The 22218-nt window shown below is 39.8% G+C and overlaps 2 protein-coding genes across 4 annotated transcripts in view; both read left to right on the top strand.

Annotated features, from left to right (window-relative positions):
• The window catches only part of SCAI (suppressor of cancer cell invasion), a 188277-nt gene that overhangs the window by 151003 nt on the left and 15056 nt on the right, over positions 1-22218 (top strand). For 2 of the 3 annotated variants that reach the window (XM_024252813.3, XM_009244859.4), the window contains 3 exons: positions 8852-8924; positions 13190-13363; positions 13564-13664. In XM_024252813.3, coding sequence (XP_024108581.1) covers positions 8852-8924; positions 13190-13363; positions 13564-13664 — 348 coding nt within the window. Of the gene's footprint in view, positions 1-8851; positions 8925-9643; positions 9787-13189; positions 13364-13563; positions 13665-22218 lie in introns of those variants that run through there. The other variant, XR_008509997.2, reaches the window with a different exon arrangement.
• LOC103891535 (frataxin, mitochondrial-like) lies at positions 13701-18797 on the top strand. Its single transcript, XM_054520617.2, has one exon. The coding sequence runs from the start codon at positions 16159-16161 to the stop codon at positions 16723-16725; it is 567 nt and encodes a 188-aa protein (XP_054376592.1). The 5' UTR covers positions 13701-16158; the 3' UTR covers positions 16726-18797.

The raw sequence follows: 22218 nt of genomic DNA, 5'->3' as shown, positions 1-22218 counted from the left end.
ATTTGTCCCCTTTTCCAGATGAGATCTTCAAAACCCAAATTCAAGTTGCTAGATTGATTCAGGGCAAGAGTTCTGGAATCTGCATATCCTTTCAGTCTTCTCTACAGATTTTTCTGTATCTCTCTGCCCTTTTATCAGTGAAGTGCCCTTGAGTTCAGTCCTTGTTCTTTTCCACCTACAGCTGACTTCCTGATGTTCTTAGCTGATTTTATGGCTTTGCTGTTTCTGCGTTGACAACCTCCAAGCCAGACCTCTCTCTCAAACTCAACTTGAATATTATCTACCTACTCCATATCTTTAGTTATAATTTAGTTGGTAGAGTTTGCAAACTGAACATGCCCAAGACGGAATTCCTAGGCTCTTCCATATACAGCTTTCCCCATTTTAGTTCATGGCTACTATACTATTATAGTTGCCCCGGCCATAATCCTTGATTTCATACTTGACTCCTCCTCCCCTCACATCCAACATCCATTTTAGGAAATCCTGTTGACTCAAACTAATATGTATATCCAAGATCCTATTACCTCCTCTGCCTCATCCTGGCTCATACCACCATCATCATTCACCTGAATTACTGCAGTAGCCTTCTAATAAGTCTTCCTCCTTCCTCGCTCTCCCAAAAGTGTGCCTATAAGACAGATATGCCACCTTTCTACTCAAAATCACCAATGGCCTGTCATCTCACTCAGAAGAAAGGCTTTATTTTTTCTGCTTACATATACCCCTCCCTCCCCAGTCTTCCAAAAACATCTCTGATCTTCTCTCTTCCCTGGCCCCTGATTGCTCAGTTCTCTTCAGCCACACTGACCCCCTTGCTGTTCCTGAAACATATCAGGCAGTCATCTGCCCTAGATCTTTACATTCTTTTCCCTCTGCCTTGAATGCTCTTCCAAAGATACCTACATTATTCTTTAGGTGTTTGAGCAAATAAAGCCTTTTATAAGGTCTTCCCTAATTGTCCTACTTAAAATTGTATGCCTCCGCAGTACTCCTTATCCACCTTTGTTTATTTTTCTTAATAATCATAACAGTTAACTTCTCCATAGTGACTAGCAATATGCACTGTTCTAAGCACTTTATGTGTATACATTTAATTCCTGCACAACACAGTGTGTTGCTTTTATTGTTCCCATTTTACTGATAAGAAAACCAAGGCACAGATAAAGGTTAAGTAATTTGCCCAAGATCACACAGATAGTGGGTGGCCAAGTTGGAATGTAAAACAATGGACTGTAAAACCTGTGCTATTAACTATGTGCTATGCTTCCATATGTAGCACTTGTCACCTTCTGTGATATTATATAACTTATTTATTTAGTTGGTTAGTTTACTGTGGGTCACAATCTACCATTTCTCCATCCCCCATCCAACTCAGCTCTAGGCCGGGCATGGTGGCTCACGCCTGTAATCCCAGCACTTTGGGAGGCTGAGGCGGGTGGATTGCCTGAGGTCAGGAGTTCGAGACCAGCCTTGCCAATGTGGTGAAACCCTGTCTCTACTAAAAATACAAAAATTAGCCGAGTGTGGTGGCACATGCCTGTAATCCCAGCTAGTAGGGAGGCTGAAGCAGGGAGAGTTGCTTGAACCCGGGAGGTGGAGGTTGCAGTGAGCTGAGATCGCCACTGCACTCCAGCCTTGGCAACTGAGCGAGACATCATCTCCAAAAATAAAACTAAAAATAAAAAAATACTTACATAAACGTCAGCACCAGAAGATAGAGTTTTTTCTGTTTTGTTTACTGTTGTATCTCTAGTAGCACCTGTAGCAGTGTCTAGTCCTTAGGTCCATGAGTATTTGTTGAAGAAGAGAAGAAGAGATCTTTAAAAAAAACATTATATACTGTTTTAAGTGAATGCTTTTTTTTTTTTTTTTTTTAAGAGACAGGTTTTCATTCTGTCACCCAGGCTGGAGTGCATGGAGTGCAGTGGTACAGTCATAGCTCACTGCAACCTCATACTCCTGGGCTCAAGAGATCCTCCTACATCAGCCTCCCGAGTACTAGGACTACAGAAACATGCCACCACACCTGGATAATTTTTAAATTTTGTGTAGAGATAGGGTCTTGCTATGTTGTCCAGGCTGATCTTGAGCTCCCTGCTGTAAGCGATTCTCCCACCTTGGTCTTCCAAAGTGCTGGGATTATGAGCCGCCATGCCCAGCTAGTGAATACATTTTAAACCTCAGTTAAAGAAATAATTTTCTAGGCAAAAGATTGAATGGCTATATGAAAGAAATCTGAAAAGCCCCATCACTGGCTAGAAATATAGGAAAGTTATCAAAATTATTTCCTTTTCCCCACAAGAAAGGCTTCTAGCCCTTCTGGGTTTACCAATAATTTTTTTTTTTTCTTTTTTTTTGAGACAGAGTCTCACTCTGTTGCCCAGGCTGGGATGCAGTGATGTGATCTCAGCTCACTGCAACCTCTGCCTCCTGGGTTCAAGTGAGTCTCCTGCCTCAGCCTCCCAAATAACTGGGATTACAGGTGGATGTCACCATGGCCGGCTAATTTTTTTATTTTTTATTTTTAGTAGAGATGGGGTTTCACCATGTTGGCCAGGCTGGTCTCGAACTCCTGACCTCAGATGAACCACACCCCTCGGCCTCCCAAAATGCTGCGATTGCAGGCGTGAGCCACTGTGCCCGGCCCAGTAATACTTTGAAACCTTTAGAGTCAGATATACAATTTAGGGCAATGAAAAAGGTCAGAACTATCCAATTCATTCTGTAGCAGTTAGGCCACAAAATACTTGTATGGCTTTGATCATGTCTTTGATCTTTTCTGAACTGCTTTTTCCTTCTCAAATAAGTTGTGAATGCTGATCTCACAGGATTGTTGTGATTGCAGATTAAGATCTATGAAGCCTAGCATAGTTTCTGGAAAATAGCACTCAGTAAATGATAGGAATTATTATGATAATGATACTGTTTCCAGACCAAATTAGCACACATGAAAGAAAACTTTACCCCAAAGTAGTTTATCAATATAGAATAGAAGAATTTAAATAAAATACTAGCCAATAGGCTTATTAATAGAATCATCTATCAAAAGAGTTTATCTGAATCATGCATGAAGATTAGGTATAGGAAAATCAGGCCAGGTGCAGTGTCTCATGTCTGTAATCCCAGCACTTTGGGAGCATAAGGCACAAGGATTGCTAGAGGCCAAGAGTTCAAGACTAGCCTGAGCAATATAGCAAGACCCCATCTATAAAATAAAAAACTAGCTGAGCGTGGTGCCATATCTGTGCAGTGCTAGCTACTTAGGTGGCTGGGGCAGGAGGATTGCTTGAGTTCAGAAGATAAAGACTGCAGTGAGCTATGATCACACCACTGTACTCCTGCCTGGGTTATAGAGCAAGACCTTGACTAAAAAAAAAAAATTTCATACTATAAACTATGTTGATAGGATAAATAAGACAATCACATGCTTTCATAACAGTCATTTAGTAAAATCTAATAACACTCATCACCTGTTCTTAACTAAAGCACTGAACCTATGATGAAGAGCTTCTTTATTAAATAGCCGACGTTGTACTTAGAGAAACACTAAAAGTATGTTCAATTAAAATAAGCAAGAAAAAGAGAATGCCTGTTACTATCATGATACAGTATTACTTTTGTCCCAACTAGAAATTCATAACATTCCCCAAATAAAACAATAACAAAAGTTGTTCGGATTAGTAAAAGAGGACACAAAACAGTAAATATTGGAAAGAATGAGATGAAAACCACTAGTTGCAGATGGTATGATTTTATATTTAGAAAATCAAGAGGAATCACAGAAAAGCTACTAATATGAATATAAATTCATCAAAGTGGTTAGATATAGGACAAACATACAAAATTCAATAGCAACTTTATATATGAGCCATGTCTGGTTAAAATTTATTCATTTGTATGTATTTGCTATAATTTTTCTTAAACTTAATAGCTTTGAATCGTACACTTCATCTATGTGGGCAGTTATGAGATATTCTGCAAAAACTTGCAAATAAAGATTATAAGATTATCCTATGGAAGTTAAACTATAAAATTAATTAATGAATAGATCAGAACAGAGTGAAGCCACATGTAAAGCACCTTAAGGAAACTATTTCTCAGGCCTAAAATTTAATTATAATCTGATAGAAGGTATTCATGTATTTGTGTCAGAGGTCTCCAAGATGATTCCCAGGTTCAGTGATTTCCTAGGAAGATTCACAGGACTCAGCATATAGTCATACTCACTGCTAAGATTTAGTACAATAAAAGGATACAGAGCAAAATCAGCAAAAGAGAAAGATAAGTGGGGTGAGTTTGGAGAAAACCAAGTACAAACTTCCAGGGGCCCTCTTCCAGCAGAATCACACAGGATACACTTAATTACCCAACCAACAAGCTGTGACAACATGGATTAAATATTATCTACCAGCGAAGCTCATTAGGAACTCAGTAACCAGGGTTTTTATTGGGAACTGATCTTGTGGGCACTCTCTGCCTGGCTCTTAACAAAATGCTACACTCCCAGAAGGAAAGCAGATGTTCAGTATAAACCATCTTGTTTGCACATTCTAGGGACAGCAAGCCACTCTTTATCAGTTCTGCTAATGGTAGGAATTTTCACCAAAACTAAGTTCCCAGAAGCCAGCCAGGGGCCAACCCAATAAGCAAAACTTTCGAAGGATGGCAGTCTGGCTTGCTATGCTAACTCTTCTCTGCATAGTATTATTGGGAAAAAAAAAAAAAAAAGTCAGGAGAGAAGTTGGTTAGCAAGGAGTGCAAAGAAAAAGGAGACCTTTAGAAATAAATAATAGCAATGTCCATTTTAGCACTATCTAAGAGGAAAAGCGACATGGCTAAGATCCCTAAAGCCATCTTTAGGGATCTGTAGTGCAGAAAATGCCTCAATCTGCCTTATCAAAAGAATCATTCAATTTACTCCCTTTGTTTGGATTAGAAGATATTTCTAATTTATCTGAATTACTTGCTTAATTTTTTGTTTGTTTGTTTGTTTTTGTTTGTTTTGTTTTGAGACGGAGTCTTTATCACCCAGGCTGGAGTGCAGTGGCCCAATATCAGCTCACTGCAACCTCCACCTCCCAGGTTCATGCCATTCTTCTGCCTCAGCCTCCCAAGTAGCTGGGACTACAGGCACCCGCCACCACGCCCGGCTAATTTTTTTGTATTTTTAGTAGAGACGGGGTTTCACCGTGTTAGCCAGAATGGTCTTGATCACCTGACCTCGTGATCCGTCTGCCTCGGCCTCCCAAAGTGCTGGGATTACAGGCGTGAGCCACCGTGCCTGGCTTGTTTGCTTAATATTTTTCATACGGGTATTACATTCACAAAGTCACAGAATCAAAAATTTCAAGAAGGCATATTGTGAAATCTCTTCCTCCCACCTAGTCCCAATGCACTAAATTCCTATCTCTCCCTATAGATAATCACTGTTACCTGTTTCTTATCCTTTTAGAAAAAAAGTAGTAAATGGATATACAAACTAAAACAAATAGTCTTTTTTTTTGAGATGGAGTCTTACTCTGTTGCCCAGGCTAGGGTACAGTGACATGATCTTGGCTCACTGCAACCTCCGCCTCCTGGGTTCTAGCAATTCTCCTGCCTCAGCCTCCCTAGTAGCTGGGATTACAAGCACACGCCACCACTCCCAGCTAATTTTTGTATTTTTAGTAGAGATGAGCTTTCACCATGTTGGCCAGGTTGGTCTCGAATTCCTGACCTCAAGTGATCTGCCTGCCCTTGGCCTCTCAAAGCGCTGGGATTACAGGCATGAGACACCATGCCCAGCCAAGAAATAGTCTTTAGTTTTCTTAGTTATATAAATAGTAGTAACGTCTTATACCACATTGCACCGTATCTTTTTTCATTGAATAAGAAGTATTGAGGCTGGGCACAGTGGCTCACACTTGTAATCCCAGCACTTTGGGAGGCTGAGGCAGGCAGATCACTTGAGGTCAGGAGTTCAAAACCAGCCTGGTCAACATGGCGAAACCCCGTCTCTACTAAAAACACAAAAATTAGCCAGGCACAGTGGCATTCTCCTGTAATCCCAGCTACTCAGGAGGCTGAGGCACAAGAATCACTTGAACCTGGGCAGCGGAGGTTGCAGTGAGCCAAGAGGTGGAGGTTGCACTCCAGCCTGGGCGACAGAGTGAAACTGTTTCAAAAAAAAAAGAAAAAAAGTATGGTAACCCTTCATACCTGTTCATAAAGAACTTCTTCATTCTTTTTTATAGCTGTTTATTATTCCATTGTATTATTGTAGCATAATTTATTGTACCAATCCTGTATTGCTGGTCATTTGGTTGTGTTATTTCCATTCCTTCACTATCACTAACAAGGCTTCAAGGAATAATTTAATACTTACGTTATTTTATTGGTTGCATAGTGTATCTACAGGGAAAATTTCTAGTTTGGGAATTTCTGTGTTAATATGCATTTGAGTGTAATAGATGCTGCCAAGTTAAATTGTCTTCTAAAGTGTTTATATCAATTTATACTCCTATTACCTACATATATTTCCCCACATTCTTGCCAACAGTGTATATTCTCAGACTTTTAGAAATTTTGCTAAACTGATAGGTTAAAAATGGAATTTTGAGATGGAGTCTCGCTCTGTCACCCAGGCTGGAGTGCAGTGGTGCGATCTTGGCTCCCTGTAGCCTCCGCTTCCCGGGTTCAAGTGACTCTCCTGCCTCAGCTTCCCGAGTAGCTGGAATTACAGGCATGCGCTACCACACCCAGCTAATTTTTGTATTTTTAGTGGAAACGGGGTTTCATTATGTTGGCCAGGCTGGTCTCCACTCCTGACCTCAGGTGATCTGGCCACCTCTGCCTCCCAAAGTGCTGGGATTACAGGCGTGAGCCAACACGCCTGGCTGAGAGGCTCTTTCAATATTATGAGATTAATCCTTTATAATGTGAGTTCCAGATATTTTCTTCAGTTCATTATTTGACTTTTGATTTTGTTTATGCTATATTTTACCATTCATAAGCTTTTGATTTTTATGTAACTAGGTTTATCAATCATAGTTAATCATAACAGGAGAGTCTAGGTCAAAAAAACATTATGTTTTCTTTCACCACTTTTATTGTTTAATTTTTTACATTTACATCTTTGATATATTTGGAATTTGTCCTAGTGTGTGGTATGAAGTGTGGAGCCAACTTTCTTTTAGATGGCTATTCAGTTTTTCCAACCAATCTGAGGTGTCATTATTATGTGTACATAAGTCCTAAATGTTTTGGAGTCTACTTCTGGACTTTTCATTCTATTCCATTGGTTTTCTGCCTACTCTTGTACCAGCACCACTTTAATTACTAAAGTTTTTCTTTTGTTATGTTTTGTTTTTTGTTTTGAGACAGGGTCTCCCTCTGTTTCCCAGGGTGGAGTGCAGTGGCAGAATCATAGCTCATTGTAGCCTTGACATCCCTGGCTCAAGTGATCCTACCACCTCAGCCTCCCAAGCAGCTGGGACTGCAAGCATGTACCACCACATTTGGCTAATTTTTCTATTCTTTGTAGAGTCAGGGTCTCACTATTTTGCCCAGGCTGGTCTGAAACTCCTGGGCTCAAGTGATTCTCCCACCTCCCAAAGAGCTGGGATTACAGTCGTGAGCCACTGTGCCTGGCCTTACTGAGGTGTAAAGTATGTTTCAATATCTGACGAGTCTAGTTCCCCCTCTGCTCTTTTTCAGAGTTCTCTTGGGTAATCCAGTTTTTCCATATGAACTTTAGAATTACTTTTTTCAGGTGTAGGAAAAAAAGTCTGTGGCTATTTTTATTGAGGTTGGTTTAAATTTTAATAAGTTACTGTAATGACATTTTAGAATTGTTTTATCTCTAAAAACATAGTATGTCTTGGCTGGGCATGCTGGCTCATGCCTGTAATCCCAGCACTTTGGGATGCCGAGGTGGGTGGATCGCTTGAGCTCATGAGTTTAAGACCAGCCTGGGCAACATGGCAAAATCCCGTCTCTACTAAAAATACGAAAATTAGCCAGGTGTGGTGGCATGCACCTGTAGTCCTAGCTACTGGGGAGGCTGAGGCAGGAGAATTGCTTGAACCAGGGAGACGGAGGTTGCAGTGAGCCGAGATTGTGCCATTGCACACCAGCCTGGGCGACAAGAGCAAGACTCAAAAAAAAAGAACATGGTATGTCTTTGCATTTGTTCAAGTCTTCATTTTATCATTCAAGAGTATTTAAAAAATTTTTTTTGTTGTTTGATTTTTTATTTCTTATTAAGTTTACTCCTAGGAGTTTTATTTTTCTTGTTGCTTTACCACACAGCTTATGATTTTACTTCCCTTGTAGATATGCCTTCAGGAAAAGGATATGATTAATTATGCAGAGTACTTTAGTTTGAGTGTCAGCTTGTTACTGTAAATCACACATTGACATTCTGGTCTTTTACGTCATTCCATGAGAGCAGTTATTATGACCCACAATAAGAGATGACTCCAGGAATCAGGTTTTGGAGCTGAAAGCCAGATCCTGGATCTTGGAAAGTTCACCTTTATATATATAAGTGTGTGTTGCTCGATGGAGTGACCTCTTGGTATACAGCCAGATGACTTCTCCGTGCAAAACTACAATCATGTTTATGCATTGTGTTTAAAAAATCAGTAGTTCACTCAGTAAACTATTTCACTTGAGAGCCTTTAAGAAAGCCTATTATGCATGGTACTTATATATGAATGGCAGTCTCCTTAGCTGTTGCTGATGTTTCTGCATCTATTTATGAGTTTAAGGGCCCAATCTATACACTAAAAATATGCTTTGGAAAATTACTAAGTAATTATCTTTGGTCAAATCTTTAATGCAAGTTTTAAATTCTTATATATTACAGAATTTCACAAACTTGTTTGGACAGCCACTAGTCTGCTTGCTTTCTCCTACAGCATATCCAAAAGCTTTACAAGGTATGTACCCTCATTGCCTGGTATAGCCATAGGTTGCAAATAAACACTATCTATATTATGAATAGTACTGATCTTTTTTTTCCTCCCATAATGATCGCGTGTGGATTTATGGTGTTTAATATGGCAGGTGTCGCTCTGAAATATACCCAGAAGCCTTGCCAACAACCAGGATCCCTTAATGTGCTACCATTAGGCCTTGAAATAATTCATTCCTGAAAAAGAAGTGGTTTTGTTCCTTGCTGATGGGGAACTCATGATTTGTAAATTTTAAAATTTGTTTTATAGGTGTTTGTTTTGATTTGCTGGTCATATCCATATAGCATGGTTTTCCTATATCTTTGCAGGCATGTTTTGAAAGATCCAAGGCATCTTTTAAGACTATAAGATTGCTGGTCTAGGAAACTTCTGAGTCTATGCCACAGAGTTAGGATAACCTAACTGGCACAACTTAAAGTGTTTCTTTTATTCACATTTTTACCTTGTTGTGATTTAAAAATAAAAGAACCTCTTCTAAGTCTGCCAGAGAGACAGGTTAGCGCTTTGGCCATTTCTTCAATAGCTGAGAATCAAAAGACTTTTTGTCCTAAATAATTTGTCTGTAATTAGTGACACATAAAATCTAATTCTAACTCCCAGTCATTTAGGTAAAATACTAAACAACCTTAACACTGTTTTAGCAGTACTTGTCACTGTTTCACTATCTCCCTAACTGTGAATAGTGCTGATGTCTCTCTGTGGGAGATGGCATTTTACTGCTACTTCCCAGCCAGAAGTCCTGTCTGCTGACATAGTTTGACACAGGAAGTGATGGTCAGCATTTGAATGCCTGAGAGAAGCTGGAGGCTTTCACCGTTGTTTTAAGGTAAGTTCTGCTGTTTAACAGGGAAAAACATGTAGAAATATTAACTTCATGTATCCAAAAGCAAAATTACTAAGGGATAGAACTTACCTTCAAACAACGGTAAAATTCTCCTGCTTTGAAGATTTTGTTATCCTGTTTCTTATCATTTCTGGAGGAATGTAATCTCTTTCAGTTACTGAGCAGTACTTTTTGCTATCAATCTGTCCTATCATTATGTAGTTTTATTTAAATTTACATGGTCAAATAGGTTAATACCAAGATTATATGGTCTGAAAGACTTCATTGTATAGAAGAGAAAAACAGACTTTGGAGGCAAACTGACTGAATTTGAATCCCGACTCAGCCACTTACTTGCTGTGTGACCTTGGGAAATTATTCAGCCATTCTGTGCCTCAGTTTCTTCATCTATCAAATGGAAATAATAATAGTATCTACCTCATAGAATAATGCTGGGTATGTAGTAACTACTGAATATGTGCTTTCATTATTATTATTATGCTTGGTTGTAATACATGTCCTTCACACATTTTGATCCGGTTTCCTGTCTTCATGCTAGAAAGCTTAGACCTCTAACACCTTAAATTAATTGTTCAATTACGAAAGCAGATTCAAAATTCTTTTGTGATAAATGTTTTGGATTTATCCATAGGCATTATTGCTACTCACCTCTGCAAAAGGGGAGAGCCCTCCATGTGGGTGCAAAACTAGCTGATGAGTAAGCACTTCTGAGATCTAAAGCCTATAGGTTTCTCATTAGCCAAGAGTTACTTCATTTATTCAATTTTTTTTTTTTTTTTTTGAAATGGGGTCTTACTCTGTCACTCAGGCTGGAGTACAGTTGTGTGATCATAGCTGATTTCAGCCTCTACCTCCTGGGCTCAGGTGATCCTCCCACTTCAGCCTCTCAAGTAGCTGGGACCACAGGTATACACTACCACACCCAGCTAATTTTTGTATTTTTTTTTTGTAGGGACTGGGTCTCGCCATGTTGCCTAGGCTGGTCTCAAACTCCTGGGCTCAAGAGATCTGCCTGCCTTGGCCTCCCAAAGTGCTATTCAACATTTATTATCAGGTACTGTGCTAGGCACTGGAGATAGCACTGTGACCTGACGAGCACAGTTACGTTCTTCACAGAGCTAAATGTCCTGTGGCAGATAGAGAGAGCCTGATGGGCGGTTATTATAAGTGATTCACGAGAGGATGCCTGCAAATGGACGAGGAACTCCTGACTAGCAGCACATTGAAGACGAGAGAAGGAGATGAGATAATGTCTAACGTGGACGTTAAGAACATGTAGAACTAGATGGGGGTGGGAAATGACTGAGCAAGAGTGTTCCAGCTGAGAATTTGCATGTGCTGTGGTCATGAGATAAGACAGCTTAGGGAGCACATAGAGAAATTTATTTTATTTTATTTTTTGAGATGGAGTCTTGCACTGTCGCCCAGGCTAGATGTAGTGGCGCAATTTCAGCTCACTGCAACCTCCGCCTCCCAAGTTCAAGCGATTCTCCTTGCCTCGGTGTCCCAAGAAGCTGGGATTACAGGCGCTCATCACCACTACCAGCTAATTTTTTTTGTATTTTTAGTAGAGACAGGTTTTCACTATGTTGGCCAGGCTGGTCTCAAACTCCTGACCTTGTGATCTGCCCCCCTCGGCCTCCAAAAGTGCTGGGATTACAGGCGTGAGCCACCGCGCCTGGCTTAATTTTGTATTTTCACTAGAGACAGGGTTTCGCATGTTGGCCAGGCTGGCCTCGAACACTTGACCTCAAGTGATCCACCCACCTTGGCCTCCCAAAGTGCTGGGATTACAGGCGTGAGCCACCACACCTGGCCGAGCACATAGAGAAATTAGTCATTCCTTCTAGCTAAAGGGAGTTTGAGATTGTGTGATTGAATTATGAAAGAACTTCTAAGATTTGTTAAGTAATTTAAGTGGAAGACAATGGGGTACAGGTTTAGCATTCTTAATCCTAAAATCTGAAATGCTCCAAAATTCAAAAGTTTGAGTATCAACATGATACTGAAAGTGAAAAATTCCACATATCAGTACTTAGCACAAGGTTTGTTTCATGTACAAAATTATTTAAAATATTGTGTAAAGTTACCTTTAGGTTATGTGTATACGGTACATATGAAACATGAATAAACTTCGTGTTTAGACTTGGGACCTGTCCCCAGGACATCTCATTATGTATATGCAAATATTCCAAATCCCAAAAAATCCAAAATCCAAACACTTGTGGCCCCAAGCATTTTGGATAAGGGATACTCAACTTGTACCATCAAAAGATTTAAGCAGGAGAGTAGCATGAAAGAGCATTCAGTTAACCTCCTAGAGAATGAACTGGGGAGGGGCATGGATGAAAATAGAGAGATGGCTGGAGATGGCACAATGACTAGTAGCCAGCTGCAAAGATACTAAGCCCATAGAACCAATAGGACTTTGTGATGGACTAGATGTGGGGAGGGAAGGCAGGAATAGACTTCCAGGTTTCTGGCTGAGATGCTGGTAGAAATGATAATACCTGATGAGAAGTATATTTGTAGAGAACAAAAGGGGAAATAATTTGCTTTGAGTTGTTGACATGTTGAGTTTGAGGTGCCTTTGAGAGTTAGGTTGAATAGAGTAGCCTAGAGCAGCAGTACTTAAAAGAAGTTAAGAGTGTGAGTCATTAAATTTTCTAGTACCTATATCAAAAACAGTAAAAAGAAACAGGTGAAATTAGTGTTAACAATGACATTTTGTACTAAAGCTTTGAAATCATCTAGTTACATTTTACTTATCTAGTCACATTTTTAGTGTCCAGTATTTTACTCATCTAGTCACATTTTTAGTGTCCAGTACCTACCACAAGACAGAGCAGTGCCAGACCTAAGGAATTCAATTTAGGCTGCTGATAGAGAATTAGAAATTCATAGGCATATAAATGGTAACTAAAATCATGGGAGTAAGAGCAGTCAGCAATGTATGGGGCCAAAGAAAGAAACTACTCATATTTAAGAGATAGGAAGGGAAAGAGCAGCTCATAGAGAGCAACTCAGAGGAGAATGAAAAAGACCGGCATTTCTAGCACTCATCAGAGAATTCTATCACAGATAACCCATAATCCAACACTTGCCATATTTGGATGAAATTTGTTAATTGAGGGCAAAAAATGGTGAGAAATATGATCATTTTCCATTTCTCTTAAGTTTGCTAGGCTCTTTCTTAAGTTTGTTCAGCAGAAAGCAACATACCAACGTTTTTGTAGTTTCATGAAGAATCTGCTTTGTTGAATTATGATTTAATGAGATAGCTTTAATTTTATATATTATCAGTATATTAAAATGTTCCTCATATGTATCTCTTATCTTTTGCAAAACTATTGTCTATATATATATAACATGTTTGTTATTACAGATCAATCTCAGCGAGGTAGCCTCTTCACTCTCTTTTTGAACAATCCTCTAATGGCCTTCCTATTTGTCTCTGGATTGTCAAGCATGCGCAGAGGCCTGTGGGAAAAGTGTCAAGAATATCTTCGAAAAATCAACCGTGATATTGCCCAGCTACTGACTCATTCACGTTCGATAGGTACCCTCCTAATCTAACTGCACATTTAATAGAATGTACTATAATGGCTTAAAATGGTTACTTATTTTAAATTGTTTGAATTTTTAAAGGTATGTGTCCCAGGCAGGAAAGTTGAGAACGCTTTCCTGAAGTTTCCTTCCCCTTTGAAACATAATTTCCATTTAAGCATCTTTTTACTGTCACTTTTCTCCTCTTTGCAGATCAGGCATTTCTCCAGTTTTTTGGAGATGAATTTCTTCGCTTGCTCCTCACAAGATTTATCTTTTGTTCAGCCACCATGAGGATGCACAAGATTTTTCGGGTAGGCAAAGAACATTATTAAAGACGAATTTTATCATTTTAGGTATTTAAGAGCCATGTATTATATTTTACCCGTATAAAATAAGGTTATAATAAAATAATATTATTTTGGATAAATACAAAATAATATTTACAAATGTACTGTCACACTGGTCTGTTAAGTAAAAAAATACATTTGAATACATAAAGTTTAAAGATTAACAATATTAGGGCACATCTGCGTACCTATCGTTTGTTTAAAAGTAGAACATTTTCTGGCTGGCCGTGGTGGCTCCCGCCTGTAATCTCAGCACTTTGGGAGGTTGAAGCTGGTGGAACACTTGAGGTCATGAGTTGGAGACCAGCCTGGCCAACATGCTGAAACTCCTTCTCTACTAAAAATAAAAAAATTAGCCAGGTATGGTGGCACGTGCCTGTAATCCCAGCTACTCTGGAGGCTGAGGCAGGAGAATTGCTTGAACCCAGGAGGCGGAGGTTGCAGTGAGCAGAGATTGCGCCACTGCACTCCAGCCTGGACGACAAGAACGAAACTCCATCTCAAAAAATTAAAAAAAATAAAAGTAGAACATTTTCAATACCTCCCTGATCCTATCTCCCTCTCAAATGAAACTCACATCCTGAATTTTATTTATTTATTTATTTAGAGATGGAGTTTCACTCATGTTGCCCAGGCTGGAGTGCAATGACCCAATCTCAGCTCACTGCAACCTCTGCCTCCCGGGTTCAAGCGATTCTCCTGGCTCAGCCTCCCAAGTAGTAGCTGGGATTATAGGCGCCCACCACCACACCTGGCTAATTTTTTGTATTTTTAGTAGATACAGGGTTTCACCATATTGGCCAGGCTGGTCTCGATCTCCTGACCTCAGGTGATCCACCCACCTTGGCCTTCCAAAGCGCTGGGATTATTGGCATGAGCCACCGCACCCGGCCCTGAAATTTTTTAATCATTCACTTTTCTTTGTAGTTTTGCAGCATGTGTTTCTATTCCTATACAACGTATTTATGAATCCATATTGTATGTATTCTACAACTTCCTTTTTTCCAGTTATTCCTGAGATTGAGCCATGTCGATTGACTATAGCTTTCATTCATTCATTTTGTTTGACTATACAACACTAGGCATTGTTTGACTATATATTGCAAATCACTTACTCTTCTAATAACGGACATTTGGATTGCTTCCAAGTTTTTATTATTATGTAAATGATACTGGCCAGGCGCAGTGGCTCACACCTGTAATCCCAGCACTTTGGGAGGCAGAGGCAGGCAGATCACAAGGTCAGGAGTTCAAGACCAGCCTGGCCAACATTATGAAATCCTGTCGCTACTAAAAATACAAAAATTAGCCAGACATGGTGGCATGCACCTGTAATCCCAGCTACTCGGGAGGCTGAGGAAATAGAATGGCCTGAACCCAGGAGGCGGAGGTTGCAGTGAGCCGAGGTCATGCCGCTGCACTCCAGCCTGGGCAACAGAGCAATACTCAGTCTTGGGAAAAAAAAATGATGTTACTGTGAAATTCTTATATCAGTTTCCTGGTACACATATATAAGATTTTCTCTGAGGAATATACCTAATAGTAGAATTGCAAGATCAGAGGATATAAGCATATTTAATTTTACTAGGTAATGCCAGACTGTGTTCCAAAGCGGTTGTATCAGTTTACACTTATACGAGCAGGATATAAGAGTTGCTATTTCTGTAATCCTTCCTTTCCAACACTTGTTGCAGTCATACTTTATAGCTTTTGTGAATCTGCAGAGTGTAAAGTGGTAGGTCATTGTGGTTTTAATTTTTATTTCCAGGATTACTGTTAAGGTTGAGCAACTTCTCATATGTGTTCTTCTGTTTTTCTCTTTGTAAAGAATGTGTTCAAGTCTTTTGCTTGACTTGATAGTCCACTTTTCTAGCTGTTGCTTTTTTGTGTATGGATGTACCTATACAACACTTCACTGAGGTTTTAAATATTTTAGCCATTATATTTTTCACTTCTGTAAGTAAAATTTTTTTTCAAATATGCCTGAACAGTTAAAAAAATATTTTGCAGCTTTTGATTTCAGAATATTGTTTCTTTCCATTTTATTATGGTAATTTTAAAATGTAAAAGAACTGTGCAATGGACCAGGCGCAGTGGCTCACACCTGTAATCCCAGCACTTTGGGAGGCCGAGACAGGAGCATCACTTCAGGCTAGGAGTTTGAGACCAGCCTGGGAAACATAGTGAGACCTCATTTCTTCAAAGAAATTTTTAAAATTAGCCAGGGGTAGTGATGTGTGCCTATAGTCCCAGCTCTTCAGGAGGCTAAGGTGGGAGAATTGCTTGAGCCTAGGAGTTTGAGGCTGCAGTGAGCTCTGATTGTACCACTGCATGGGTCAACTGTGCAGTTCCACTTAAGACACAGCTTTTTTTTTCAAAAAATAAACTGGAAAAATTTTGGAGATTTCCTACAGTTTGCAAAACAGATGAACTACATAGCCTAGGAATATTGAAAACAATGCTCACCTGGGCCCCGTGGCCAGCGGAATTGGCCCCGCTCTGTGGCTGCCAGGGCCTGCGCACTGGAATCGCCGTGGCCTGTGCACCCCACCATGCCAGTTTGAACCTCCATGGCCTCAACCAGATTCAGAATGTCAAAACACAGAGTGTCTATTTGATGAATTTGAGGAAATCGGGAACTTTGGGCCACCCAGGCTCTGTAGATGAGACCACCTATGAAAGACTAGCAGAGGAATCACTGGACTCTTTAGCAGAGTTTTTTGAAGACTTTGCAGACAAGCCATACACGATTGAGGACTATGATGTTTCCTTTGGGAGTGGTGTCTTAACTGGTAAACTGGGTGGAGATCTAGCAACCTACGTGATCAACAAGCAGACACCAAACAAGCAAATCTGGTTATCTTCTCCATCCAATGGACTCAAGTGTTACGACTGGACTGAGAAAAACTGGGTGTACTCCCACGATAGCGTGTCCCTCCATGATGTGCTCGCTGCAGAGCTCACTAAAGCCTTAAAAACCAAACCGGACTTGTCTTCCTTGGCTTATTCTGGAGAAGACGCTTGATGCCCAGCCCGGTTTTAAGGATATTAAAAGCTGTCAGGCCAAGACCCCAGCTTCATTATGCAGCTGAGGTCTGTTTTTTGTTTTTCGTTTTTTGTTTTTCATTCCTGTTTTTGAGGAACAGCTCTGTGGAAAGAACATGTTGCCTCCTACCTTGCCCAAAAGTTTTGATTTTTAATTTCTACAGAAGTTTTTTTGGATTAATTATCTGATTTCCTCCCTCACATGATGTCCTTTATCTTTTATAATGTCTTATCCCTATACCTGAATGTAACAACCTTTAAAAAAGCAAAATAATAAGAAGGAAAAGTTCCAGGAGGAGAAATGAATTGTCTTCACTCTTCATTCTTTGAAGGACTTACTGCAAGAAGTACATGAAGAGCAAGTGGTTAACCTGCTCACTGTTCTGTCTCAAAATGAGACACATTAACGGGTAGGCTACAAATGTTCCCGGGCTTCTTTCAAAGTGGAAGCACTTCTGAGCTATTTAGCATTGAAGTGTCGAAAGCAATTCACATGGGAAGACAATTTCTTATGTGTGCTTTTTAATGCCAGGGTGTGGCCTGCACTGGGTTGTCCAGGGAGACCTAGTGCTGTTTCTTCCACATATTCACGTGTGTGTGTGTGTGTGTGTGTGTGTGTGTGTGTGTGTGTGTGTTTATTTTTTATTTTTTCATTTTAAGGGTTAGTATGGAATTAGCTGCTACAAGAATGCAAAAAACTTCCAATGACAAGAAAGGAGGAAAAAAAAGCCATTTCATGAGCTGAGTGATGTAGCATAATAAACAAAATCATGGAGCTGAGGAGGTGCTTTGTAAACGTCAATGGGCATAGAAAGGAAAGAGATACTTGTGTCGATAAAGAGAGCCTGGTCCTAGACGTAATTCAGCCACAAAGTAGTTGTCCCTTTGTGGACAAGTTTCCCAAACTCCCTGAGCCTCTGCTTTCCCATCTGTTAAATGAGGGGATAGAATATGGTTGATTTCCAGCATTCAGTGGTCCTGTCAAGCAGCCTAACAGGCTAGCTCTAATTCCCATTGGGTAGATGAGGGGATGACAAAGAACAATTTGTAAGCTATATAGAAAACATTGTTATTGGTGTTGCCCTATCAGGATTTCAGTTGAATTCATGTTAAAATTATAGCCATCCTTTATTGTACGCTTATTGGGGTAAGCCTATTATACCATATTACCTCATTTTAATTTTTACTGACCTGCACTTTATACATGAAGCAACAAGACTCCAGGACATTAAAACTCACACAAAGTTATGCTCATGTTATATTATTTTCTTAGTTAAAGAAGGATTTATTAGTGACAAGTTTGTATTACTATGTAGCAAAGGCTTTTCCAATGGGTGAATAGAAACACATTCCATTATAGTAAAAAAAAAAAAAAAAGAAAAAAGTCAAGCTGGGAGAAGTGGCATATACCTATAGTCCCAGCTACTCAGGAGGCTGAGGCAGGAGGATTGCTTGAAACCAGGAATTGGAGATCAGCCTGGGCAACATAGCAAGATCCTATCTCTTAGAAAAAGAAAAAAAACTCTTAATAATGAAACAGTATAAATGGAAGCTAACTAAGTAAAATATTTTCTTTCTCCTGAAATGAAATTATTTTTTGAGTCTGATGGAAGTGTTTAAGTGCAGTAGGTCAGTGCCAGTGAGAAAAAAATAAATAAAATCATACAAAAAAATATTGAAAAAATTAAGAAAAAGGTATATCATGAATACATAAAATATATGTAGACACTAGTCTATTTTATCATTTACTACTATAAGATATATACAAATCTATTACGAATGATTAAAATTTATGCACACACTTACAGACCATATATGGTACCATTCACAGTCCAGAGAAGTGTAAACAAAAGTAATAATGCAATATTAAATCATAACTGTCCTTGCGATAGTTTACTCAGAATGATGGTTTCCAGCTTCATCCATGTCCCTACAAAGGACATGAACTCATCATTTTTTATGGAAGGATAAAAAACCAAACACCGCATGTTCTCACTCATAGGTGGGAATTGAACAATGAGAGCACATGGACACAGGAAGGGGAGCATCACACACGGGGACCTGTTGTGGGGTGGGGGGAGTGGGGAGGGATAGCATTAGGAGATATACCTAATGTAAATGACAAGTTAATGGGTGCAGCACACCAACATGGCACATGTATACATATGTAACAAACCTGCACGTTGTGCACATGTACCCTAGAACTTAAAGTATAATTTAAAAAATCATAACTGCATAAAATCACTGTAGTGCCTACTGTACTACTGTAATAATTTTGTAGCCACATCCTGTTTCTCTGGCAGTAAGCTCAAGTGTTGCAAGTACCGCTTAGGATGCCTATCATTTCCATGAGCAGTTTGTCTCTCCAGTAAATTGTGTATTGTAATAAAAAATTATCTCTAGCAGTTCTCACATATTTTTTATTGTGTTTAGTGCAGTACTGTAGTAAACCTTGCATAACACCATGGGATCCATATGAAGTGATGTTTCAAGTGCTCCCAAGAAGCAAAGAAAAGTCATGACGTTACAAGAAAAAGTTGAATTGCTTGATATGTACTATAGATCAAGGTTTGCCATTGTGGTTGCCTGCCATTTCAAGATAAATTAATCCAGTAAGGAGTGTTGTAAAAAAAGAAAAGAAAATTTGTGAAGCCATCACTGTAGCTACGTTAGCAGGCATGAAAACCTTACACTTTTTGTGAAATACCTTTTTATCTCATAATGAAAATGTAGCGTTTATGTAGGTGCAAGGTTGCTATAAGACATACTTACAGGCTGGGCACAGCAGCTCATGCCTGTAATCCTAGCACTTTGGGAGGCCGAGGCGGGTGGATCACCTTAGATCGAGAATTCAAGACCAGCCTGACCAATATGGTGAAACCCTCATCTCTACTAAAAATACAAAAATTAGCTGGGCGTCGTGGCGTGAGCCTGTAGTCCCAGCTACTCGGGAGGCTGAGACAGGAGAATTGCTTGATCCCAGAAGGCGGAGGTTGCAGTGAGCTGAGATCACACTACTGCACTCCAGCCTGGGCAACAGAGCAAGACTCCATCCCCCCCTCCCCCCAAAAAAAGAGACATATATTATGATTTGAGAAAAAGCAAACTCATTATATAACAAAGCAAAAGGAAAGTGAAGGATCTACAGCTAGAGAATTAAATTCTGGCAAAAAAGGGTTTGATAATTTTTGAAAGAGCTTTGGCTTTAAAAATGTTAACACGAGAAGCAGCTTCTGCCAACCAAGAGGCAGCAGACAAGTTCCCAGGTGCCACTGAGGAGAAAGGATACCTGCCTGAACACGTTTTTTAGTGCAGAAGAAAGTACCTTTCTGGAAAAAAAAAAAAAAAAAACTGCCACAAAGGACATTTATTAGTTAAATTTCAGGTAGTTGAAAGTTATACATGGATTTTTAACTGTGTTAGGGAGGGGGCTCAGCATCCCTAACCCCTGCATTGTTCAGGGGTCAGCTGTATTTGAGTTCTGACATATTTGTCCATTTATAGATTCGTCTTACCATTCATCAGTAGATCTTTTTGTTTTTTTGAGATGGAGTCTTGCTCTGTTGCCTAGGCTGGAGTACAATGGTGTGATCTCTGCTCATTGCAACCTCTGCCTCCTGGGTTCAAGCAATTCTCCTGCCTCAGCCTCCTGAGTAGCTGGGAGATTACAGGTGTGTGCCACCACATCCAGCTAATTTTTGTATTTTTAGTAGAGACAGAGTTTTACCGTATTGGCCAGGCTGGTCTCGAACTCCTGGCCTCAAGTGATCCAACCGCCTCAGCCTCCCAAAGTTCTGGGATTACAGGGATGAGCCACCACGCCTGACACCATCTTATTTTTTAATGCATTTTGAAGTAAATTGTGGACGTCACCCACAAACACTTCATCATGCATATATGTAATATGTTTACTTTTTTTTTTTTAATGAGATGAGATCTTCCTATGTTGCCTAGGCTGATCTTGAACTTCTGGATTCAAGCTATCCTTCTGCCTCAGCATCAAATGTAGCTGGAACTATAGGCACATTGCTACTACCCAACTACTAATTTTTTTTTTTTTTTTTTTAATTTGAGACAGAGTCTCTGTCATGCAGTTTGGAGTACAGTGATGCAATTGTAGCTTACTGCAGCCTCAGTCTCCTGGGCTCAAGCAGTCCTCCTGCTTCTAGCCTCCTGAATACCTGGCACTACCTGAGTACCGTGCACCAACATGCCCAGCTCATTTTTAAATTTTTTTGTAGAGATGGGTTTTGCTACATTGCCCAGGGTGGCCTCAAACTTCTGGCCTCAAGCAATCCTCCCACCTTGGCCTCCCAAAGTGGGGTAATGGGCATGAGCCACTGTGACCCACCTACTAATTCTTTTTTATGTAAAGTTTACATACAGTGAAATGCACAAAATTAAAGTTTACCATTAAGTGAGTTTTGAGGAAATACGTCTGTGTAACCTAAACCTTTATCGATTTATACAAGATAGCATCATTCCAGATTGTTCCTTCTATACTCCTTTTTAGTCAGTCCAGTACCCATTACCCCAGAGGCTGTCACTCTTTTGATTGTTTTCACTCGAGATTACTTACACCTGTTTGTGAACTTGACTCACACAGTGTGGACTCTTGTGTAAACCTTCTGTGACTAAGCATTGCATTGTTCTTGAGATTCATCCCTGTTGTTTCAGATATCAGTAGATCATTCCTTTTTGTTACTGAGTAGTATTCCATTGTCTGAACATACCACAGTTTAGGCATTCTCCTCCTGATGAACACGTGGCAGTTGTACAGTGTTGGCTATTACAGGCCAGGGCATGGTGGCTCCTGCCTGTAATCTGAATACTTCAGGAGGCCAAAGCTGGAGGATCGCTTGAGCCCCAGGAGTTCCATGTTACAGTGAATTATGGTCACGCCACTGCATTCCAGCCTGGGTGAGAGAGGGAGTCCCTGTCTTTAAATAAATAGTTGGCTAATAAAAATAAAAGTGCTTTTTATTATAAATAACAAGGCTTGTACAAGCCTTTGCACAGACATTTGTTTTGAATTTTTTTGGTCATAGTATTGGTATGTGTTTAGTTTTATAAGAAATTGCAGTGATTCCTCAGGGATCTAGAACTAGAAATACCATTTGACCCAGCCATCCCATTACTGGGTATATACCCAAAGGATTATAAATCATGCTGCTATAAAGACACATGCACACATATGTTTATTGAGGCGCTATTCACAATAGCAAAGACTTGGAACCAACCCAAATGTCCATCAATGATAGACTGGATTAAGAAAATGTGGCACATATACACCATGGAATACTATGTATCCATAAAAAAGGATGAGCTCATGTCCTTTGTAGGACATTGATGAAGCTGGAAACCATCATTCTCAGCAAACTATCTTAAGGACAAAAAACCAAACACCACATCTTCTCACTCATAGGTGGGAATTGAACAATGAGAACACTTGGACACAGGAAGGGGAACATCA

The sequence above is a fragment of the Pongo abelii genome, chromosome 13 (genome assembly GCF_028885655.2).
Source record: "Pongo abelii isolate AG06213 chromosome 13, NHGRI_mPonAbe1-v2.0_pri, whole genome shotgun sequence".
NCBI classification, from domain to species: Eukaryota; Metazoa; Chordata; class Mammalia; order Primates; family Hominidae; genus Pongo; species Pongo abelii.
The sequence above is the reverse complement of the archived record's forward strand: the minus strand, read 5'-3'. Positions and strand labels throughout refer to the sequence as shown.

Bases quoted from the DNA above. Each gene is read 5' to 3' on its own strand.
- LOC103891535 (XM_054520617.2), top strand. From the start codon at position 16,159: ATGCTCACCTGGGCCCCGTGGCCAGCGGAATTGGCCCCGCTCTGTGGC.